Below are 26,280 nucleotides of genomic sequence, written 5' to 3' on the forward strand. Positions count from 1 at the left end.
TTTGGTTCTGTTTATGTGATGAATTACATAGATTATCTTTTGTATTTTGAACTAGCCTCGCATAGGTCCCTGTGATAACCCCTACTAGGTCATGGTGTATGATTTTCTTGATGTTGTTCTGAATGTGTGTTGTTAGTATTTTGTTTGGCAGTTTTGTGTCTAAGTTTGTTAATGATATAGGATTCTTTTCTTGAGCTGTTTTATTTGAATTTGGCATTAATGTGATGTTGGCTTGGTAGAATGTGTTTGGGACAGTCCTGTTTTTTTCTATTTCATGGAATAGATTGAGGGATATTGGGATTAGCTCTTCTATAAAGGTTTTAGGTGCTGGGTTGCTGGGTTTTTTTTTTTTTTTTTTTTTTTTTTTTTGGTGGTACTGGGAATGAAACCCAGGGGCCTTCTACCTCCAGGCTAAACTCCCAGACTTATTTTATATTTTATTTGGAAACAGGGTCTCTTAAACCAGCTGGCTTCGAACCTGCGCGATCCTCCTGTCTCAGCCTCCCAAGCGCTGGGATTACAAGCGTGTGCTACCACGCCCGGCTGGGTTTTTGTTTGATGATAGGTTCTTTATAGCTGCTTCAATCTCTTTGACTGCTATTGGTCAGTTTAAATTTTCTATATCTTCTTGTCTCATTTTAGGAAGGTTGTATGTATGTAGAAATCTGCAAATTTCTTCTAGATTTTCTACTTTGTTGAAGTATAGTTTTTCAAAGTAGTTTCTGATAATCCTTTGGATTTCCACACTGTTGCTGGTAATATATTATTTTTCATCTCTTATTTTACTAATATGAATTGATTCACTTGTTTTGGTTAGGTTAGCTAGATGTTTATCCATTTTGTTTATTTTTTCGAGAAACCAGCTTTCATTTTGTTGATTTTCTGTATGTTTTTATTCTCTACTTCATTGATTTCTGCTCTGATTATAATATTTCCTGTCTTCTACTGGCTTTGGGGTTAGATGGTTCCTGTTTTTCAAGGGCTTTGAGGTGTGTCATTAGGTTATTTATTTGGTGATTTTCTATTCATATGTGGGCACTCAATGCAATAAAATTTCCTCTTAATACTGCCTTCAAGGTGTCCCAGAAGTTTTTTGTTTGTTTGTTTGTGGTCTTGAGGATGGAACCCAGGGGCCTTCTACCTCTGACCTACACCTCCAGACCCATTTTATATTTTATTTGGAAACAGGTTCTCACTAAATTGCTGAGAGCCTCACTAAGCTGCTATGGCTGGCTTTAAACCTGTGATCCTCCTATCTCAGCCTCCCAAGTACTGGGATTATGAGTGTGTGCCACCATGCCTGACTCAGAAGTTTTGATATGTTGATATATTTTCATTTGTTTCTAGGAATTTCTTAGTTTCATCCCTTACTACTTCTGTGACCCATTCATCATTCAGCAGTGTGGCATTCAACAGAGGCCAAGGAGAGAATATTAAAGGCAACAAAAGCAAAAGATCAAGGGACATTAAGAGGCAAAACAATATAAATCACTTCAGACTTTCAAAACCAAGTCATGAAAGCAAGGAGGGTCTGGAGTGACATATTCCAAACTCTGAAAGAAAACAACTTGCAACCAAAAATATCCTACCCAGCTATCCCTCAAATTTGATGGGGAAATAGAAACCTTCCATAAAAAACAGAAGCTGGAAAAATTTGTGTTTTTCAAACCAGCTCTAGAGAAAATACAGAGATTTATTATAAAGAAGAATTAAGTAATAAACATCAGAGCCAGAGAAACAATAATTTCCATCAAACAATTAAGCAAAAAGAACAAACACTATCTCAAACAGAAGTTAAACCTTAAAATATTACAAACTAAAAATCATCTCTCAATAATCACACTGAACATAAATGGCCTCATCTCCCCAGTAAAAAGACATAAGGTGGCAAAATGGATTAAAAATCAGAATCCATCTATCTGCTGCCTGCAAGAAATATACCTTACAAGTAAAAATAGTCACCAACTAAAAGTAAAGGGCAGGAGCAAGGTAAATCCATGTCAATAAAACTCAAAGACAAGCAGGAATAGCAACTAGGCTATCAGACATGTTAGATTTCAAGCCCAACCTTATTAGAAGAGACAAAGAGGTCACTTTTTACTGGTAAAAGGAACAATCCAGCAGAAGCAAATAACAATAGTCAACATTTATGCCCCAAACATAGGTGCAGCTACTTTCATAAAACAAATTCTCTGTGACATTAAGTCACACATAGATCCCAATATAGTAATACTAGGAGACTTCAATATTCTTCTTACCACTAGACCAATCTTCTAGAAAAAAGGTCAGCAAAGATGTCTCATACCTAAAGAACACCATAAACTAAATAGACCTATTACACACATACAGAATATTCTACCCAACTACAGTAGAATTCATATTTTTTTCATCTGCTTATGGAACCTTCTCCAAAATAGACCACATCCTGGGCCACAAGGTAGCACTAGCAAATTCAAAAAATGTGACATACTCCCCTGAATCTTTTCAGACCACATAGAATGAAATTAGAAGTCAACTATATGAAGACCCAGGCCAGGCATGGTGGTGCATACTTGTAATCCCAGCATTTGGGAGGCGTGGACAGCCTCAGCTACTTAGCAAGGCCCTTTGCAACTCAGTGAGACCCTGTTTCAAAATAAAGAATATGCTGGGCATGGTGGTGCACGCTTGTAACCTCCGCGCTTGGGAGGCTGAGACAGGAGGATCACACAGGTTCGAAGGCAGCCTCAGCTGGCTTAAGAAACCCTGTTTCCAAATAAAAATATAAAACAGGTCTGGAAGTGTATCCTGGAGGTAGAAGGCCCCTGGGTTCTATCCCCAGTACCACCAAAAATAAAAAATTAAAAAATTAAAAAATAGGGCTGGGGGTGTAGCTCAGGCTCAGAGGAACAATGTTGCTGGGTTCCATCCATAGTACCGCCAAAGAAATAAAAATAAAAATAAAAAAAACCCAGAGTAACCACATAAACAAGTGGAGACTGAGCATCAAACAACTGTTTTAAATATACTCAAGGAGCCAGAGGTAAAACATGAACAAGGAACCAAAGGAAATCAGGAAAACAAGTGATAAAAAGGAACTTGGCCATACTGGGCTTGGCGGTGCATGCCTGTAATCTCAGTATTTGGTAGGCTGAGACAAGAGAATCACAAGTTTGAGGACAGCTTCAGCAATATATGGAGACTCTCAACAACTTGATGAGATCATGTTTCAAAACAAGCAAACAAGAAATACAAATAGGACTGGGGGTATAATATAGAACACTCCAAGGTTCAATCTCCAGTAAAACACATACATACACATACACATACACACACACACACACACACACACACACACACACACACACACACACACAGGCTTAAATGGCAAATTCTATGTTAACCAAACCAAAAAGAACAAAAAGGGAGGAAAATGCAGATGCCAAATACTTACCAGTTCTAGTTTCCATTTGTCAGTCTCATGAACAGATGCAGATTTACCAATAACTGCATCACCATGGGAAAATGGTCTGCTGGCATCTTCATCCACCCGAGAACCTTCACTCATAGTAAGCCAAGGATTCTGTGTATTTTCCTAAAATAAAATGTACTGGTAATTGCTACTGGCATTCAACTTTAAATAAGCATGCATGCTTTATAAAAGGAATATAGAGTCTCACCCATAATGAAATGGGGAAACACTTCAACTTCAAGTCAAAGATCATTTTACCTTTTTAAGCTATTAGGCTCATATTTCATAACAGGTATTACAAAGTCAGATTCCTATAGGTAATCCTTAGGAATACTCCAAATTGAGTGAGCAGGAAGGGCTGGATGTCAGCATATTTGGCAAGTAAAATGATCTCTCACTCCTCTGAAGACAAATACTTGTGAAACATGCAGCACTCTGTGGGTGTGTCTCTCATTTTTCACATTTCATAGAAGAATGAGTAATAATAATAATTACATACACATATGGTGTTTACTACATGCCAGACACTATTTGTGGGCTTCTTATAACTTGTGAATGGTCACAAGGGTACAAAGTGGCTAGTAAATGGCAAAAGTAATAAATATCAAACATGAAGAAAGGATTGTAGAGCTGGGCATGGTGGCACAGATCTGTAATCCCAGCACTTGGGAGGCTGAGACAGGAGAATTTCAGGTTCATAGCCAGCCTCAGCAATCTATTGAGGCCCTCAGCAACTTAGTAAGACTCTGTTTTAAAACAAAAAAGTAAAAATGAGCTGGGGTGTAGCTCATAGGAAAAAGGCCCCTGGGTTCAATCCCTAGTACCACAATAAAGGGGAGGTTATGGGAACCCTCAATTGGCAGCCACAGCAAACAGAATTAAGAGTAATCTGGAGATTATGACTGGTGGATAAAATATGGGGCATAGAGCCCTTAAACTGTGGGATCTGACCAATTCTAGATAGGTAGTATCATAATTTAATTGAATCATTGGAAACCCAGTTGGTGTACAAAGAGAAATGGGGAATGGTTTGGTGTGCAGAAAAAAATCCTAAACATTTGGTGCCAGAAATGTTATGAGGAGAAAAAATAAAATTGTCTTTTTTCTTCCTTGAGTTCCTGAGCCCATTATATTCTTACCTCTTTATAAAAAGTTACATTCAAAAGGAAAATAGTATACATGTGTTGATAAGAAATAATACACAGCTGGGCATAGTGGTGCACACCTGTATTCCCAGGATTTGGGAGGCTGAGCTAGCAGGAACACAGATTCAAGGCCAGCCTCACAATGTAGTGAGGCCCTCTGCACCTTAGCCAGACCCTGTTTTCAAATAAAAAATAAAATAGAGCTGGGCATGGTGGCAACACACACTTGTAATCCCAGTACTTGGGAGGATGAGACAGGAGGATTGCAGGATCAAGGACAGCCTCAGCAAATAGTGAGACTCTCAGAAACCTAGCAAGACCCTGTTTCAAAGTAAAAATAAAATAGGGCTGGGGGTATAGCTCAGAAGTAGAATGTTCCTGGGTTTTATCCCCAGTATCACAAATTAAAAGAAAAAAAAAGAAAGACAATACACATGTGGTGACATGCAGCTTGTCAGGGACTCAGAAGAAGTGGTGGTCTCATGGTAATCCATACAACTGTGTCCATGAAAGGACACATCCCTTGCTCAGTACCAGTCAATTCCCCATGTGGGAATGGAAAATCAGATTGCCATAAAATCTTCTGATTTTCTTTTAAAGAAAACAGATTCTCTTTCTTCATTTGAAATATTTCTCAAAGTTTATCAAGCAAACATATCTTCAGGTTGAATCTGGTGCATCTATTATCAGTTAGCCACCTCTTCCACCTTCTCCACATTCACTGAAATAAATGAATGACTCTCTCTCTCTCTCTCTCTCCTTCCCCCCCTCCCTCCCTCCCTCCCTCCTTCCATCCTTCTCTCTCTCTCTCCCTACCAGGTTGCTGAGGGTCTTGATAAGGTGCTGAGGCTGACCATGAACCTGTGACCCTCCTGTCTCAGTCTCCCAGTACTGGAATTATAGGTGTACTGGCACCATGCCTGTCTGTCTGTCTGTCTTTCTCTTTCTTGGCCTGGAGATATACCTCAGTGGTAGAATCTCCATGGTTCAATTCCCAGTACCTACCAACCAACCAACCAACCAACCAACAACCAACCAACGAACAAACAAACACAATAACAACTAGGAAATAAATGTATGCAACAAGGACCAAAATACTTCTATCAGCTGAACTCAACCAATAATGATGGCACATTTGCTAAGGGGTGGAAGGGTCTGGCATTTGCTTGCTCATAAGGGATGACAGGTCCGAGGCCGACTAGACAGCCGTAGGACCCCCTTGTTAGAATGCAGTGTGCGGTCCTCTTCCACAGTAGTGTGCTGAGGCTCTACTCCATACTCTCCTGGAAGCCCAGTTTAGCACAAGCATTTCTACAGCAGCTACTGTGCTCAGATGCTGTGCACAGCAGAAAAGTGAACAAGACCCATCTTAGCTCCACGGAGTTTACAGTCTAGTGAGGGAGATCAACCCCAGAGTGGGTCATTTCAATTCAACAGGGTAAGTACTAGGCCAGAGGTGCGTGTGGGAGGCTATGCCAGAACACAGGAGACATATTATAAACCTAAATTTAAAGGCTTTCTGGAGAGGTTTTGGTTCAAGCAAGGTATCTAGATGGGAAAGGCATTCTAGGAAGGGGAAACTTCATGAGAAAAGTAAAAGAGGTATAAAAACATGGTGCCTGCTGGGGGTTCATAAGAAACTCATCATTATTAGTAGTTCAAGCTAATATTTGTCAGAAGACAAAGCGAGAAGCCAGGCATAGCAGCACACACCTGTAATCCCAGTACTTGGGAGGCTGAGACAGGAGGATCACAGGTTTGAGGCCAGTCTCAACAACCCAGTAAAGGTCCTCTGCAACTTAGCAAGACCCTGTTTCAAAGTAAAAAAAAATAAAAATAAAAATAGAACTGAGAATGTAGCTCAGAGGAAGAATGCCCCTGGGTTCAATTCTCAGTACTAGGAAAATAAAATAAAGTAAAGAAGCAGCAGCAGCTACAGAATCAAATAAGGGACTTGAGAGTAGTACATCATAGCAGCTGATGAGCTTCTGATTGACTTTGTAGGAAGGCCCAGCACTGTCAATATCTGACTGCCTTTAAAGTCAATGAGATCAATGAAGGAGGGCGGCACTAAATTTCCTACAGAGAAAGTATGCAGGCCACAGATTACCAATTGATGATATAAAATGCTATCATTCTTTGGAAAGAAGTACTGGTCTAATAGACACTTTGTTCTTTAACAGAGAGCTTTTAAAAACATGAATGGTAAACCGGGCACGGTGGCACACACTGAGACATGAGGATCACGACGTGGACAGTCTCAGGTACTTAGTGAGGCCCTTTGCAACTCAATGAGACCCTGTTTCAAAATAAAGAATAAAAGCTGGGCATGGTAGCGCACACTTGTAATCCCAGCGCTTGAGAGGCTGAGACAGGAGGATCGCATAAGTTTGGAGCCAGCCTCAGCTACTTAGTGAGGCTCTCAACAACTTAGTGAGACCTTGTTTCCAAATAAAGTATAAAATAGGTCTGGGAATATAGCCTGTAGGTAGAAAAGTCCCTGATTCCATCTTCAGTAACACACACACACACACACACACACACACACACACACACACACGAATAAAAAAAATAGAGCTGGGGTTGTAGCTCAGATGTAGAATGCCCCTGGATTCCATCCCCAGTGCCACAAAACAACAACGACAATAACAACAACCAACATGAATGGTTATTTAACCAAAAAAAAATTTTTTTGGTGGTACTGGGGTTCCTGGAAACCCTTCTACCTCCGGGCTACACTTCCAGACCTATTTTTTTATTTTTATTTGGAAACAGGGTTTCTTAAGCCAGCACAGCTGGCTTCGAACCTGCATGATCCTCCTGTCTCCGCCTCCCAAGCACAGGGATTACAAGCGTGCGCCACCATGCCTAGCTTTCACCAAGATTTTAAAATATCTCTGTATATTACATCTCTGACATCACTAAAACCCTTTCATTTCTTAATTGAGGGGAGTGTTAGTAGTAGAGATGAGAAAAAACACAGGAATGACTCAGAAATTTTCCACCTAAAATATATAGCTCAGATCTTTGAATGAGTATATATGGCAAAATTCCTAAGAAATAGCATGTTTTGATATTTTATAACTTTTGTATTCTAAAGAAAGCTTTCCAGGAAGAAATTTTATGAGACTAAAGGGTGACGAGTGGGCACGGTGGCATACATCTGTAATTGCATTACTTGGGAGGATGAAACAGAAGGATCTCAGGTTGGAGGCCTGCGTGCAGTAGTACTTCAGTAACTTAACAAAACCTAGTTTCAAAATAAAAAATAAAAAGGGCTGAGACTGTTCCGGGTGTGGTGGCGCACACTTGTAATCCCCCTGCTTGGGAGGCGGAGACAGTAGGATCGTGCAGGTTGGCTTAAGAGACCCTGTTTCCAAAAATAAGAAAAGTATAAAATAGGTCTGGGAGTGTAGCCCGAAGGTAGAGGGGCTTCCAGGAACCCCAGTACCACCAAACAAAACCAAAACAAAACAAAGGGCTGGGACTGTAGGGCAGAGATAAAATGTCCCTGGGTTCGCGTGGTGGCACATGCACGCTTGTAATCCCCCCCCCCCCCTGCTTGGGAGGCGGAGACAGGAGGATCGCGCACGTTTGAAGCCAGCCTCGCTGGCTTAAGAGACCCTGTTTCCAAATACAAATATAAAATAGGTCTGGGAGTGTAGCCTGGAGGTAGAAGGGTTCCATCCCCAGTACCACCAAAAAAAAAAAAAAAAAAGTGTTGAAAAATGAAGATTAAATATTGCAAATAATTTTAGTATTAAAAAATCATCTACATTCTGAGTGTGGTAGCACACACTTGTAATCCCAGTACTTGGGAAGCTGAGACAGGAGGATCACAGGTTTGCTGACAGCCTCAGCTACTTAGTGAGGTCCTCTGTAACTTAGTGAGACCCTGTTTCAAAATAAAGAATAATAAATAGGTCCGGCGGTGTAGCTTGGAGGTAGAATGCCCCTGGGTTCAGTCTCTAGTTCTGGGACAGTCATGTCAGTACCTCATGACACCTTAGCTCTTGAGAATGTCTAAAACAGCAAAGCCTCTGTACAGCCAGCTTGGTCCTGTCACAAGCGGTCCCAGCACTCACACTGCAAGTCATGAGTCACAGGCCTCTACCACGGTTTCCTTTCCCTCCATATCACTCTCTTCCCTTGCCCTTGATGCGCCTGGCTGCTCAGTTCCTTTCTTACTTCTTTTCCCATTCTACCACTGGCTAAATATTGAAGATTAGGAACTATTGAGTCATGGTGTGCTGAGTGACTAGAAGGAAAGCAAAAGCCTGTTTTTCTTTTCTTTTTGTGGTACTAGGGATGGGACCCAGGGGCTTTCTACCTCTGAGCTACACTCCCAGACCTATTTTATATTTTGTTTAGAAACAGTGTCTCACTAAGTTGCTGAGAGCCTCACTAAGTAGCTGAGGCTGGCTTCGAACCTGCATGATTCTGTCTCAGCTCCCAAGTACTGGAATGACAAGCATGCACCACCACGCCTGGCTTGTTTATTTTTCAAATGACCTACTTCTAAGTACTTTTTATGTGATCATTTCTTCCAGTTGATATTAAAATAATAAACTAGACAGAATTTTTAATAATTAATAATTACACAATATTCAGAAAGAAGTAGTCAGGAGAAAATAATTGGTTAAAAACTTAAATGAAACTGCAAGAAACTAAATTACTACTCAGCTTTCTTTATTTTTCAAAGTTAAAATAATCAGATATTTCTCAGCTAGGCGCAGTGGAACACACCTGTAATTCTAGTATTTGGGAGGCTGAAATTGAAGGATCACAAGTTTTAGGCCAGCCTTAGCAACTTAGTGAGATTCAATTTCAAAATTAAAAAAGTGAGCCGGGTGTGGTGGCGCATGATTGTAATCCCAGCATTCGGGAGGTTGAGACTGGAGGATCGTGGTTCACAGACAGCCTCAGCTACTACTTAGGGAGGCCCTCTGCAACTTAGTGAGACCCTGTTTCAAACTAAAGAATAAAAAATAGGGCAGGGGGTGTAGCTCGGAGGTCAAATGCCCCTGGGTTCCATCCCCAGACAAAAAAAAAAAAAAAAAAAAAAAAAGAGTAAAATAGCTAGGGATGAGCAGCTCCGAGGGAGAACATCCCTGGCTGGCTTTGAACCTGCAATCCACCTATCCCAGCCTCCAAAGTACTGTATTACTATACCTGGCTAGAAAGATATTAATTTTAAATGCTAGTTAGATATAATTACAAGAATTTTGGGTCAGAGAATTATAGAGATCATCTGATCCACTGTGGTTCAAACTGTGGGCCACTGATACTACAATCACTTTATGGAACTTGGTAAAAATTCATGTTCTTGAGGAACAGAGACCTCATAAAAGTTAGGAGAAAGAAGCCGGGTGTGGTGTGGTGGCGCATGCTTGTAATCCTCGCGCTTGGGAGGCGGAGACAGGAGAATCGCGCAGGTTCAAAGCCAGCCACGCTGGCTTAAGAGACCCTGTTTCAAAAATATAAAATAGGTCTGGGAGTGTAGCCCGGAGATAGAAGGGCTTCCAGGAACCCCAGTACCACCAAAAAAAAAAATAATAATAATAATAATAATAAAAATTAGGAGAAAGAATGGTAGAATACTGGAAGAAGATGGGGGCGGGAATAAGCAAGGAAAGAAGAGGTACAAGAAAAAATAGATCAAATAATGTTATATGCATATATGAATGTATCACTAGGAATTTCACTACCATGTACAAGTACAATGCACTAATAAAAATATTTTTTAAACTGGGCATGGTGTTGGCATACCTATAATCCCAGCATTTGGGAGGCTAGACAGGAGGATTACAGGTTGAATAGCAATTTAATGAGACTTAACAACCTAGCAAGACCCTATATTAAAACAAAAACCAAGCTGGGCACGGTGGCGCATGCTTGTAATCCCACCTTTTGGGAGACGGAGACAGGATGATCGCAGTGCATGGACAGCCTCAGCTGTACCCTGTACCCCCTCACCCGGGACTTTGAAACAGGGTCCTTCTAGGTTGCTGAGAATTTTGCTAAGTGACTGAGGATGGTCTCCAACCTATGATCCTCTTGTCTCAGCCTCTCAAGTACTGGGATTACACAGGTAGGAGCCACCATGCTTGTGTAATCAACTCTTAAAATGAATAAATCTTTTCTAACTACCAATAAAGGAATTACCCATGAGGCTAAGCCATGCAAAGGCCTATAAAACCACCTGCTAAATACCTAGAGACTAAGATTTTGATGCTTGGGCCCTCAGGTAAACCTTCTTTCTGTTACACCATGTTTTAAATTAGACATTAGATTTTAGAGTTCAATAAAGTTTTAGAATATTTCAAAAAAGATCTAAAAATAAAATTCTGAAGAGCTTCTGTTTTTAACAAAGTCTCTCCCATATAACACACTTCCTACATTGAAATCTATTCTTTACATATGGAAAAAGCACAAATTGAATGCTCAGAGAAGAAGCTGAAGGAAACAGAAGGCATCACTCTACCATCTAATCTGGACACATCCACCTCAGGAACTCTTAGGTCTAAGGCATCAAACAAACAGCAGCATTGCACTTTGGCCCAACTTCAAGGAGAGACTCAACAGTTTACACGGCTGGAGGAGAGGGCAGGAGGGGACAATGCCACACAGCAGAGTTCACAGGTCTCCAAATGCTCACCTCTGCAAGCGTTTGTTCCTTCAGTGTCTCCTCCGGTCTTGGAAATTTTAGCACTTGCTGAAGTCTTTCATTTTCAAGCACAACTACTTGTACCCTACTTTTCATTCCAGAGAGTTCCTCCTATAGAAAAGCAGAAACCAAACAGTTTAAACATTTTAAAACAATGCTTTTATTTATTGATCACCACAGAATACAGCAAACTAAAACTTTAGCTAACAAAGAGGACTGGGCATGGATCATGGGCCTGCTAATAGCCATATCACAAGTATGTGTCATTTCTGACAACTTTTCCCCCACAGGATCACAGCTCATAAAAAATTCCCTAAGATAGTTTTAAGAATGATATATATTACTGAAAAATAGGGTACTATTAGTCCTTATGAATTATTGATATTGGTCATTCGTACTATAGCTTGTAAGGACTAAATAGGAGACTCTAAGATAAAGGCAAAGGGAGGTACAATGATTATCTATGAACTGGTAGCTAGATGCAAGTGAATTGTGAGTGAAGCAGTTGGTCGAGAGTTCTGAGGGTTTCCTTGGTCATGCAGGGCATAATTACAAGGAATTACTGATAAATAACAATTAGAAAAGCTATTGGAAGCTGGGCATGGTGGTGCACACTTGTAATCCCAGCACTTGGGAGGCTGAGGCAGGAGGTTCACAGTTCATGGACAGCCTCAGCTACTTAGTGAGGCACTTTGCAATTAAGTGAGACCCTGTTTCAAAACAAAGAATAAAAATAGGGCTGGGGATGTAGCTAGGAGGTAGAATGCCCCTGGGTTTGATCCCCAGTACTGCAAAAATAAATAAATAAATAAATAAATAAATAAATAAATAAATAATAGGGCTGGGGGTGTACCTTGGAGGTAGAATGCCCCTGAGTTCAACTCCCAGTTCTGGAGGAAAAAAAATAGTTATTGAAGTTGGGAATGGTGGTGCACATAAGTGATCCCAGTACTTGCAAGTTCGTGACCAACCTCAACAACTTAGTGAGGTCCTCTGAACTTAGTGAGGCCCTGTTGCCAAATAAAAAATAGAATAGGGCTGGAGGTATAGCTTGGAGGTAGAATGCCTTTGCGTTCAATTCCTTATGCCACCAAAAAAAGAAAAAGTTATTGAGTGGCACTCACTCTCTCAAAAATATGACGTATAAATGACATAATACTTAACCTAACAGATTTTATTGCTACTATAATCAACACTAGTATGTAACCTATGAAAAATATTTGATTCCAAAAAACAAGGATGTAACTATAAAAAGGTTTTAGACTTTCAACTTTTAGCCCAACATGTAATGAGCTTAGAAAATAAGAATTAAAGTCAAAACGTATAGTTTATATCCATGTTTATAGCAGCACATGTCACAGTAGCCAATTTATTGAGGCAACCTAGCTGTCCATCAACAGAAGAATGGATAAAGAAAATATGGTATATACATACAGTGGAGTTTTACTCAGCCATAAAGAAGAACAAAATTATGTCATTTGCAGGAAAAGGGACAGAACTAGAAAATATGCTAAGTGATATCAGCTGGTCTCAGAATGTCAAAGGTCGTATATTTTCTCTCATATGTAGAAGCCAGAGAGAAAACAGGAAACAAAGGGAACCTCAGATGAGAGAGAGCAGAGACCAGTAGAACAGTGGAGGGGAGTTGGGGAAGGGAGGTGTGATAAGAAAAAGGAGGACTGAGGAAGAAACAGATAAAAGAAATAAGCCGTATCCATACATAAAGGTTTCACCACCAATCCCCCTAACGTGTGCAGAGGCAGGAGGAGCAGGTGGGATAGGAAGGGAAGTATACCATGGCACTGTGTGCATGTATACTTGTATCACTTTGAACCTTACTAAGATGTATAATTATAATGTACCACTAAAAGTGCTTTAAAAATTAAAAAAAGTCCCATTTTCACAACTAGAAAAAAGCCGACCAGCCTGAAAACTGAAGCTGTTCTTAAATTCACCTGAGAATTGAGGTCACAGGGAAAACTGATGTCCCAAAGTTGTAGAGATAGCCAAATAGTGTGTGCAAATCCTGTGGGAAGGAGCCACAGTGGGGAGCCCCAGTTGGGAAGGGAAGCTAAACTGAAGTTGACAAATTGCTCACAGTTCAGTGGAGGCAATAAGCTAAAAACTAAAGGGAGGCAGGGCATGGTGGTACACACCTGTGATCCCAATAATGGGAGGTGGAAACAGGAAAATCGCAGATTCAAGGCCAGCCTCAGCAGCCTATTAAGACCCTATTTCAAAATAAAAAAACAAAAAAGGGAATGGGATCTAACTCAGATATAGAATATAAATGGATTCAATCCCTAGAATCCCCCCAAAATTCCAGGGATATCCTCTCTTAGGAGGATCCCCCACATATTTATAAGTTTTATCTATAAGACTTTTGCCAGGTTCTCACAGTAAAGACTTGAGAAAAATCCCCTTACACTAAGAAAGGAAAGAAAAGCCCCTTTAAAATATACCCAGAACATTCTCTGGAACAAGGAAAACAATTTTACCAGAGTCTATGGTCTCTGGTCTTACAGTAACCTAACTCAAGTAGGGAATGGAAAATACCCAGTTCCATTTCCAGCGTCCTTCCAACATCCCCTCTACTTTGAACGTGAGGAGAATCCTGCGAAGCAGTAGCAAAGGTCATAGCCCTTGTGAAGGGCAAAGCTCACTAAAAGATGGACACCTAATCACAGGATCATAGCAGAGGCATCCAATCGAAAGAACTGCATAGCTCAAGCTGGATTTAAGGAGAATTCCCCAAGGAAACCTAAAGACAACAGATGAGACAAAAATCAGGCCACTGGAAGAAATTTTAGCCCCTGACATTTATAAAAAGCAAACAGTGAAAAACAGGCTAACTCCCAGCCATATAAACATAAAACCCTACACTAAAGGTCACTTAACTCAATTCCTGTTACCTAGTACATCATATTTGGCATTCAACAAAAAAAAATTTTCAAGACATCCAAAAGGGCCAGGCACTGTGGCACATGTCTGTAATCTCAGTTCTTTGGAGGTGGAGACAGGAGGATTGCAAGTTCAAGGTCAGCCTTAGCCACTTGGACCTCCAGAAATTTAGTGAGAATTTGTTACAAATAAAAAATTAAAAGGGCTTGGATGTAGCTCAGAGGTAGGATATCCCTGGGTTCAACCTCCACTACACACCGTTCAAAAAAAAAAAAAAAAAAAAAAAAAGACAGCGGGTATGGTGACACACTCTTGTAATCCCAGTATTTGGGAGGCTGAGACAGGAGGATCGCAGATTTGCCACCAGCCTCAGCTACTTACTGAGGTCCCCCACAACTTAGTGTGACACTGTTTCAAAATAAAGAGTAAAAAATAGGGCTGAGGCTATAGGTCAGAGGTAGAATGCCCCTGGGTTTAATCCCCAATACTGCAAAAAAAAAAAAAAAAAAAAAAGAGACATACTACATAATGAAAAAATGTAAAAAGACTAAGCAAGCATTCAAACAATCTCAGATGGGTCCAAGATGCCAGAAGTATCATGCAAGAATGGATGGGTAGTATAAGCGTAGAAATGGAAACTCAAAGCATTAAAAAAAAAAAAAAGCTAAATCAGGCATGATGACACACAGCTAAAATCCTAGTACTTGGGAGGTTGAGACAGGAGGATCACAGGTTTGAGGCTAGCCTCAGCAATTTAGTGAGCCCAATTTAGCATGCAATTTAGCCTCAGGAACTTAGCAAGACCCTGTTTCCAAATAAAAATAAAGCAGAAACAGTGGTACAAATCTGTAATCCCAGTACTTGGGAGTCTGAGAAGGAAGAATCATAGGTTTGCAAACAGCCTCAGCAATTTAGCAAGGCCCTCAACAACTTAGTGAGACCTTGTTTTAAAATAAAGAATAAAAACAAGGCCGGGTATATAGTTTAGAGATGGAATGTCCCTGGGTTCATTTCCCAATACCCACCCCCAAAAAAGGTAGAAAAGAATATCGAAAATATTCTGTTCAAAGCCAGCCTCAGCACCTTAGCAAGACCCTCAGAAATTTAACAAGACCCTATTTTAAAATAAAGAATGTGGCAGGTACCAGGCATGGTGGCACACACTTGTAATCCCAATACTTGGGAGGTTGAAACATGAAGATCATAGGTTTGTGGCCAGCTTCAGCTACTTAGTGAAACCCTGTTTCACAATAAAATAAAATCAGGCTAGGGGTGTAGCTCATTGGTAGAATGTCCCTGAGTTCCATCCTTAGTACCAATAAACAAACAAACAAACCAGAAAACAAAAACAAAAACAAAAAAGGGCCAGGCATGGTGGTGGTACAAGCTTTTAATCTCAGTACTTGAGAGGCTAAGACAGGAGGATCACAGGTTTGCAGCCAACTCAGCAACTTAGTGAGACCCTCTGCAATGTAGTGATGTAATGCAATCTGTTTAAAAAAAAATTAGGCTGGTGTTGAAGCTCAGAGGTAAAATGGCCCTAGGTTCAAGCCCCAGTACCAATAAATAAAAAGAAAAAAATATATAGTACCATTTACATTAACACCAAAAATATACTTAGGTATAAATCTCACAAAATATGTGCAAGCTCTTCTAGATATATGCATAGGAAAATCCAATATCATCAAATATGTCTGTTCTTCCAAACCTGATCCACACAATTCCAATCAAAATTCTTTTTTAAGCCAGGCATGGTGGCATACCTTTGTAATGCCACTGCTTGGGAGGCTAAGACAGGAGGATTATAGGTTTGAGGACAGACTCAGCAAGTAGTAAAACTCTCATCACACTAGCGAGACCCTGTTTAAAAAATAATGAAATAAGCCGGGCGTGGTGGCGCACGCTTGTAATCCCCGCACTTGGGAGGCAGAGACAGGACGATCGCGCAGGTTCAAAGCCAGCCTCACTGGTTTAAGAGACCCTGTTTCCAAATAAAATATAAAATAGGTCTGGGAGTGTAGCCCGGAGGTAGAGGGGTTCCATCCCCAGTACCACAAAAAAAATAAATAATAATAATAATAAAATAGGGCTGGGAGTGCATCTTGTGGGTAGAATGCCCCAATAATACCCCCCACACATACACACCCTTTTTAGAGGTAGGCAGTAATGGGGATTGAATCCAAAGGCATTCTACCTCCAAGATATATCCCCAGCCCATTTTTTAATTCTGGTTTTTTTTTTTTTTTTTTTTTTTTTTTTGGTGGTACTGGGGTTCCTGGAAGTCCTTCTACCTCCGGGCTACACTCCCAGACCTCTTTTTACATTTTTTTATATTTGGAAACAGGGTCTCCTAAGCCAGCGCGCGCGGCTGGCTTCGAACCTGCGCGATCCTCCTGTCTCTGCCTCCCAAGCGCGGGGATTACAAGCGTGCGCCACCATGCCCGGCCTTAATTCTGTTTTGAAATAGACATCACAACAGTGCTGACAGTCTTGCTATTTGAGGCTAAGGATGGCCTCAAATCTGTGATCCTCCTGTCTCAGCTTCCCAAATACATGGTGTGCCACCATGCCCAGCTCCAATCCTAAAATTATACAGTGAAGCAAAAAAAATCCAGAATCTCTATCATGATACTAAGGGTGGAGAATGAAGTTGGAAGAATGACACTACCTGACTTCAAAATATAATATAAAGCTGTAGCAATGAGGAAAGAGTGATCTGGGCATATCTATATAAACAATGGAAAAAACCATATAGCCTAAAAATAGATCCACACAAACTCAGTCAACTATTGTTTGACCAAAGAGTTAATGTAATTAATTGGAGATAGTATTTCCTAGAAATGGTGTTGGAACAACTGGACACTTGCATGCAAGGAAAAAAATGAACTTAGACACTGATCTTATACCTCATAAAAAATTAACTCAAGATGTATCATGCTGCCGGCCTCAGCTACATACTGAGGCCCTTTGCAACTCAGTGAGACTCTATTTCAAAAATAAAAAGACTAGGCCAGGCGTGGTGGCGCAAGCTTGTAATCCCCGAGCTTGGGAGGCAGATATAGGACGATTGTGTAGGTTCCTTGCTGGTTTAAGAGACACTGTTTCCAAAAATAAAAATATAAAAATAGGTCTGGGAGTGGAGTCTGGAGGTAGAAGGGTTCCATCCCCAGTACCACAAATACATACATACATACATACATATAAATAAATACAATAAAAAGACTAGGCCAGGCATGGTGGAGCATGCTTGTAATCCCAGCATTAGGGCGACAGAGACTGAAGGATCTCACTACTTAGGCCCTTCATAACTCAGTGAAACCCTGTTTCAAAAATAAAGGACTAAAAATATAGGGCTTGGGGTGTAGATCGGAAGTAGAATGCCCCTAGGTTCCATCCCCAGTACCGCAAATAAATAAGTACATAAATAAATAAATAGACTAAAAATAGAGGGCTGGGGTACAGCTCAGAGCTAGAATGGCCCTCGGTTCCATTCCCAGCTACCACACACACACACACACACACACACACACACACACACACACACAAAGTAAAGCTCAAAATTACAAAATAACTAAAAGAGAAACAAGAAAAATATAAATGATTTAGGGTTTGGTTAGGATATTTTAGATATACCTCCAAAAGCATGATTTATTGATGAAAGAATTAAGAGACTGAACTTCATTAAAATTAAAAATTTGTGCTTTGTGCTAAGACAAGTAAAAGATGAAAGAGAGCAAGATACACATCACAGACTTGGAGAAAATATTTGTAAAGACATATCTAATAAAGATCTGATATAAAAAATATACAAAGAATTCTTAAAAATCAACAATAAAAAAACAAAGGACTGATTTAAAAATGAGCGAAAGGCCAAAAGATACTGCACCAAGGGGAAGGTGAACATATCTATTTCATGTAAGCCCTTGAAAAAATGCTCAACATATGTCATCAAAAAACTGAAATGAAAACAACAATGAGGTGTTATTACCCACCTAATGGAATGGCTAAATCTGACAATATCAAATGCTGATGAGGTTTTGGTTATCAGGAACCCTTATACATTGCTACTTGGAAAAATTAATGGTATTAACACTTTAGAAAACATTTTGGCAGTTTCTTTTTTTCTTGTTGATAGTGGGGATTAAACCCAGAGGCCTCTACTTCTCAGCTATACTCCATCCCTTTTTATTTTGAAACAGGGTCTCACTAAGTTCCTGATTGGCCTAGAACCTAGGCTCCACCAGTCTCAGCCTCCCAAGTACTAGGACTGGACTTCACAAAAGAGTGAAGGTAATTAATCGGAGGTATCCGCTACCAAACCTGGCTTGGCAATTTCTTACAGATAAATATACTCTCACCATATGATTCAACAATTGTGCTTCTATTTTCTTTGTGTGTGTGTGTGTTCGGGGGGGGGGGCTGGGGATGGAACCAAGAGGCATTCGACCTCTAAGCTATACCCCCTGTCCAATTTTTTATTCTTTTTGAAACAGGGTCTCACTGAGTTGCGGAAGGCCTCACTAAGTAGCTGAGGGTGTCTGCGAACCGCGATCCTCCAGTCTCAGACTCCCGAATGCTGGGATTACAAGTGTGTGCCACCATGCCCTGCTCAATTGTGCTTCTTGATATTAACCTGAGTTAAACTCGTGTTCCAAGATATCTTTTTATTGTGTGTGTGTGTGATACTGGGGATTGAACCCAGGGGCATTCTACCTCTGAGCTATAGCCCCAGCCCTATTTTTTACTTTTTATTTTGAAACAAGGTCTCACTAAGCAGCTGAGGATGACTACAAACCTGCAATTCTCCTGTCTCAGTCTTCTAAGTACTGGGATTAGAAGTATGCACCACCATGCCCAGCTCTAAATTTCTGTGTGTGTGTATGTATGTGTGTGTGTTGGTGTGTGTGTGAGTCCTCATGATGAGAGAGATACTGGGTATTAAACCCAGGGGCATTCTACCTCTCAGCTATACCCTCAGCGCTTTTTATTTTTTACTTTGAAACATGGTCTCACTAAATTGCTGGCTGACCTGGAACTTCAATCCTCCTGTCTCAGCCTCCTAAGTACTGGGATTACAGACATGTGCCACCACACCGGCTCTAAACCTTTTAGACATTATTTTCATTCTGCTCCTCTCTTGTTAAACCCTATCAGATTTACACATTATTTGATTCCAAGGCTTCTTAATCTTCCATGCTATCAATCTAGTATTATTTTTGAGACATGCTCCAATGTTAGAAGATAGCCCCCACATATAAGCCATATTCCTCTAGAATATGTCACTGCTACTATCTCTACACAACTCCTTCATTTCCCTCCTTCAAAGCCAAACTACCCCTTTTCTTAGGACCATTTCAATATCTAACCTTATTCTACTGTAAGTATAGCTTATGTACCAGTAAAGGACTACATTACATTCTCTACCATGGTGCTAGGGGCTCAAAAGCAATTGTTCTGTCTTCTCAACTATAAATTTATTCTGCTCTGCATCTTTTAAGTCTCATCCATAACATGTTATAGATAAATAGATTCTTATTAATGGTATAATTACAAGATGTTATTTTGGCTTTACTGATAGTCCAAGAATGCCTATATACTAATGATTATGTCCTCTAAGAAAAAAAATAAAAAAAATAGAAATGTTAAGATCAGGGAGCTGGGTGAGGTGGTGCACACTTGTAATCCCAGCATTTGGGAGGCTGAGACAGGAGGATCGCAGTTCATGGACAACCTCAGCTATTTAGTGACACCCTTTGTAACTTGGTGAGACCATTTCAAAATAAGGAATAAAAAATAGGGCTGGGGATGCAGCTTGGAGGTAGAATACCCCTGGGTTCCATCCCCAGTACCATAAAAAAAAAAAAAGATCAGGGACTTCCTTGTATAATTAAGATAATGGAACATGTAAATGTTTGCTCAGTTATATTACCAGCACACTAGTCTTGTACTTATCAAAACTACTTAAAGTATTAAAAATATAATACATGGTACAAAAGGTATCAGTAATGTCCCTAAGATATTATATAATTCAACCCCTGGTACCAAATCAAATAAATGTCCCAAAACTATATCTTTTATTTATTTATTTATTTATTTATTTTTATTTTATTGGTGCACTGTATTCATACATCATAATGGTATAAAGAAAATACTTTTGTAGACATACATGCACACATCGCCCAGTTAGCCCCTACCCGATCCCCACCCCGTTCCCTCCCCATCCCTCCTTCCCATGCTTGGCTTAGTGGTTGACATCTAGTTTTATAGCAATTTATCCAATATTAACAATGATAATCTCACATAACAGTTTCATTTGTCTGATACCAAGCTTTTGATGACTTAAAGATAACATTTCAATATTTCTTTTTGCTTTCTTTCTTACTAGAGAATATTTTTCTCTTTTTTTTTAGGTGAAACTATCATACATTTATTTATTTATTTTCCAGAAAAAAATCTATCCTGATATGGAATATGGACTCTAGATACCCAAAACAATCTCGAAGAAGGACAAAGCTAGGAGATGTATATTTTCTGATTTCAAACCATATAAAGCTACAATAATTGAAACAGTGTAGTACTGTTCTAAAGGCAGATATATCCAAAACTATATCTATATGTAATTTATTAAGTAATATATATGTTTAATCTATTATATATCTATTATTTTATATATTTATTATATAATATAAACCTATTGTTATCTATGAGGTTATTTACACATATTAAATTAAACTAAATATTTATATAACTAAGAATATTATACATATAATCTGTCAGATTATATGTATGTATCTATAACATATATAATGCATGTATATGAATACATATATAGTTGTATATTAGGTATACACATATGTATTTTGTGTACATATACATTATCGGTGCATTAGATAATTTTATATATGTACCATAGGTTATATGTAATTTATTCAGTAATATATATGTTTAATCTATTATATATCTATTATGTTATATATTTATTATATAATATATACCTATTGTTATCTCTGAGGTTATTTACATTATTATTAAACTAAATATTTATATAACCAAGAATATATATACATATAATCTGCCAGATTATATATATGTATATATAACATATATAATGCATGTATATGAATACATATATAGTTGTATATTAGGTATACACATATGTATTTTGTGTACATATACATTATCGGTGCATCAGATAATTTTATATATATCATAGGTTATAATTAAATATAAAATTTATTATATATTCTTATATATTTATGCTATATTATATGCAAATACTTACATTCTATATAATATAAATTATTATACATACAATTATCTGATATTCTGATAATGGGGAAAAAAAGAAGAATGAAAATAAGCCAAGTGTGGTGGTACACACTTGTAATCCCAGTACTTGGGAGGCTGAGATAGGAGGATCACAGATTTGAGATCAGCCTCAGTAACTTAGCAAGACTCTCAGCAACCTAGTAGACCCTGTTTCAAAATAAAAATTAAAAAAAAGGGTTGGGGGTATTGCTTAGAGGTGAAACCCTCCTAGATTCAATCCCTAGTACCACACACACACACACAAAAGGATGAAAACAATATACTAAAACACTAACCTACTTCAGGAAATCAGAAAGGCTGCAATGGCATTAATGATATTAGTAAACTATATAGTCAAGCAATATAACATTCCAAAGTCACAAGCTATAGCTTAGTCATAACTATCAGCATCCCATGAGTTGCTGTCACTCAAGTTTCAGGTAAGAGCCTTAATACTGATGATGGAACAGGGTCAGTCTGTAGCTTAGAATCCCTGGATGCCATGTCAGAGGCTCAGTACACTGCCAGGTGTGGGAGAGCGATATACATTAGCGTCTCTCAAAGCATTTGCCATTTTCTAGGCTAAGGTAAATGGAGAGGAGAGGAAGAATTCTGGAAGACGAGAGAATATTATATAATCACTGCGGACACAGTTATGGTCTGCTGGGAAATTGAGCAGTCACAAATGGTAGGTCAAGCCAGGCACGGTAGCCCATGCTTGTAATCCAAGTATTTGGGAGGCTGAGACAGGAGGATTGCAGGTTCAAAGCCAGTGTTGTCAACTTACCTAGGCCCGCTGCAACTTACTGAGACCCTTTTTCAAAATAAAAAATAAAACAGGGTTAGGGGTATAATTTGGAGGTAGCAGGCCTCTTGATTACACCCCCAGTACCCCCACCTCGGCAAAAAGCCTCTGACTCATCTGACAAGCTTCTGTAATGCACTGATCTTTCAATAATATCAGCAACTCTCAATGGATTGCTAGAAACATAAGGTTGATGACAGCAAATGTTTATATAAAGGACAATTGACATAAACTTTAATTTATTGCAGTTTAAATTCTTAAGGAGAAACTTACCTTGCAGAACTTGACTTCTGCCTCTAAATGATGAATGTATTGAGACTGGTCATTGATGATAGGAACAAGATTGTGCACGGTTGGCATACTGCTTTCCTCATGTTCTGATGACCTCTACAGCAAAAAAAGCAAATTAAGCAAGTTTGGGTTTCACAAAGAATCAGCCAATACTCTCTCTCCATACTCAATTTAGCACTGAAGTGATACAATAACAGTATTTACTTCTCTATTCTATAACTTGAACTAATACATAAGATTCAGGGATATGAGTACTTTCTAAAGTTAGAAACTGAAAGTCATTATAAAAAGCACATAATAAGTAGAAAAGTGCTAGAGTGATATAACTGCCTTGGGATGAACAGTATGTTCACACTGACAACGTGACATCCTATTCAGTAATGCTGAGACACGGAACAACTCTCTCCATGAAAGTGCCACGGAGAACTGTGAGCTGTAGAGCAGCTCGGCTCACTGCAGAAAACTCTCCAGATTAAGTGTTGATGGCAAATGTGTTTCAAGGAGATAGAATTCCATCTCAAAAAGGATACATTAAAAAACAGGTTGGGTTTTTTAAATATCTGACACTAGTACTCAGGGAATTGAGAACTGTGCTGTTCTGAGGCTTCTAGAACCTCCTAGAGTAGAGACCTAGAGCAGAGGAACACAAAACTGAGTGGTAGACTGCACTGAGGGTCCCCATGAAGACACTCCAGCTGGGCGTGGTGGCATAAGTGTGTAACCCCAGTGCTTGGGAAGCTGAGAGAGGAGGCTTGCAGGTTCAAGAACAGTCTCAGGAACTTAGTGAGACCCTGTTTCGAACTACAAAATAAAAAAGCTAAGGGTATAGCTCAGAGGTAGAATACCTTTGGGTTCCACCCACAGTACTCCTCCACCCTCACCAAAAATAGAATGAAGAGATTCCAAAAAATGTTCTAAAAGTTCTGGCTGCAAAATTGTATTCCTCCCAAGTACTAGCATTATGCATGGCTACAACCATATATTTTAAAATGTAGACTAAAATTCAGTTTTAACATTTAATGTAGAAAAGTAATTACAACCGTGTACTTCTGCACTTGTCCCTTTTACATATGTGCTGAAAGTTGTAAATAAAATTATCTAAGTTTTTTTTCTCATCCACGTTTTCAAGTAAACAATTAATTAAAAACATTAAGATAGCCGGGCATGGTGGCGCACACTTGTAATCTCAGTGCTTGGGAGGCTGAGACAGGAGGATCGCACAGGTTCGAAACCAGCCTCAGCTACTTAGTGAGGCTCTCAGCAACTTAGTGAGACCCTATTTCCAAATACAGTATAAAAATAGGTCTTGAAGCATAGCCCAGAAGTAGAAAAGCCCCTGGGTTCCACCCCAGTACCACAAACAACAACAACAAGAACAACAACAAAATCACTAAGATACCCTCTGCCATGGAAGTCTCTCTCTGAATTGCCTATTGCATATGCTACTAAAATGACCATGAAATAAAACAATGTTAGGACACTAACATTTCTGTTGTATTGCAAAAGTTGATACTTACCAAATGGGACATTTTGCATCTTCTTGATGGAGATTCCTCATTTTCCTTACTTTCTTGTTGATGCAACAAAGCTTTGAGCTGATGAACTACAGAGCAAAAGCAGATGGGTTTACTAACCTTGTTTGAGAGCCATGATTTATGCTGTAGTTTGTATATTAAATGTCCCCCAAAGGCCCATGTATCAAAGGCTTAATCCCCAGCTTGGGGCTATTGGGAAGTAATGGAACCTTTAATAGGTGGGATCTAGGGGGAAGTCTTTCTGTTACTGGGGACTTGCCCCAATTCCAGCCCCTTCCTTTTTCATTCCCCTGCCATGCAGCAAGCAAATTTCACTTCTCTAAGCACTTCCACCACTGTCTTAGGGCAGGTCCAACTAATCATGAACTAAAACTTCCAAAACTGTGAGTTACAATAAACTTTTTCTCTTTATAAGTTGATTTCTCTCAAGTATTTGTTATAGTGATGGAAAACTTACACAGTTTATCATCATCTATCTGTTCTTCCAACCATTCAACAAATATTGCTTAAACTTTTATTATACATCAAGAACTATGCTATTGACTGAGGATACAAAGACAAACATAAAAAATATCCCCCAAAGGGTAAGAATTCAGTGAGCAAAAAAGATATAAAACAATATAACAAGTTTATATGCAGACTTAAAGTTATGCATAATGCTACTAGATGAGGAAATATCCACCTATGCATGTTTTCACAGAGGAGCTAACACTGTCTGATGAACAGGGGTTGACCAGGCAGGAAAAGGTTAGAAAAGTTACATTTAGAAGGCATGGCATTGCCAGGCGTGGTGGCGCACGCTTGGGAGGCGGAGACAGGAGGATCGTGTAGGTTCAAAGCCAGCCGCAATGGCTTAAGAGACCCTGTTTCCAAATAAAAATATAAAAAATAAGGTCTGGGAGTGCAGCCCAGAAGTAGAAGGGTTTCCAGAAACCCCAGTACCACAAACAAACAAACAAACAAACAAACAAACAAACAAAAACATAGAAGGCATGGCACAGAATCATAACAAGGAGGTTGGTATGACTAAAATATGGCTTATGAGATGAATGGTTACGATGAGAGGATAGAAAAATGACACTAGAAAGGGAATTTATAGCTATCTTAATAAAATATGTATTATGAATCAAATAGAAAATATCCTCTGGAAAGGCTTGTGTATTGGCAATGAAAAAATGTTCAGAGGTGAAATAATTGAATCAATGCTCTGTTCTCATTGGTAGATAAATCCACTGAAGGCTTAACAATTTAAGTGGTTTTATGGAGTGGTAACTTAGGGAATGGGAGTGTGTCTGGAGGAGTTAGGTCACTAGGGGTGTGGCCTTTGGGACTGTATCTGTCCCTGGTTACTTTTAGCTGGTCTCTCTGCTCAGCTTCCCTCTACCATACCATGCCATCAAGATGTTTGCCTTGGAGTGGGTCAACTATAGACTGTACCTTTGAAACTGTGAGCCAAATAAACTTTCCTCCACCATGTTGTTCCTATCAGGCACTTTGGACACAGGGACCAAAAATAAAAAAAGAACTATAACAATATTGTTAACTCTGTCTAAGGATATTGGACTTTAGCCTATAGGCATTATAAAGCAAAGGAATAAAGTTAAGCAAAGGAACTAGATTGCCTGACTTGTGGTTCAGGAATAATATCCTAGCAGCAGAAGGAGGATGGACTGGAGTCATGATTCCATGGAATTTTAGATCCTCACTGTGTGTCATCTGTGATAGGGCCGAGTCGTGACTCACCAGCATGGCTATGCTGCAGCTCGTGCCAGGCCTTCTCAGTGTCCTCATTCCCAACACTGCTGCTCAAGGAAGGATCCAGTGCTTCCTCCTCAATGGTGACCTCACCTCCTCTCACGGCACATTTCAGTTGGTGAATGCTTCTACTAGCACGTTCTGCAAACACAAATCTGATAAAGGTCAGGGCCAATAAAATGTGACCAATCACAGGAATGCTTACTCAAGAAGGCAGTCTTGAAAGAAGAATCAGTTATTTCTGGTACTCAATGGAAAAAGAAGGGTTTTTGTTTCTAGTTTGCTAAGGACTGTGCCAGAGGAAGTGAGAGAAGATAAAGTTAATGGGTTGGAGGTTAGATTTGATCATCTGTAAGGTTCCCTGTCACTGCATGCAGTTGAAGAATTCTACTTGGAAGAGGGGGTGGAGATGCTGGGGATTG

General features: G+C 39.4%; 1 protein-coding gene across 1 annotated transcript in view; it reads right to left on the minus strand.

Moving 5' to 3' along the window:
* Positions 1–26,280, minus strand: part of SDCCAG8 (SHH signaling and ciliogenesis regulator SDCCAG8) — a gene marked incomplete at both ends in the record, with an annotated part of 250,021 nt that overhangs the window by 207,310 nt on the left and 16,431 nt on the right. The window contains 5 exons of the mRNA XM_080698322.1: positions 3,434–3,574; positions 11,255–11,374; positions 22,551–22,664; positions 24,086–24,171; positions 25,847–25,999. Coding sequence (XP_080554448.1) covers positions 3,434–3,574; positions 11,255–11,374; positions 22,551–22,664; positions 24,086–24,171; positions 25,847–25,999 — 614 coding nt within the window. The remainder of the gene's footprint in view (positions 1–3,433; positions 3,575–11,254; positions 11,375–22,550; positions 22,665–24,085; positions 24,172–25,846; positions 26,000–26,280) is intronic.

Source organism: Muscardinus avellanarius (genome assembly GCF_963383645.1).
Source record: "Muscardinus avellanarius genome assembly, chromosome: 7".
NCBI lineage: Eukaryota > Metazoa > Chordata > Mammalia > Rodentia > Gliridae > Muscardinus > Muscardinus avellanarius.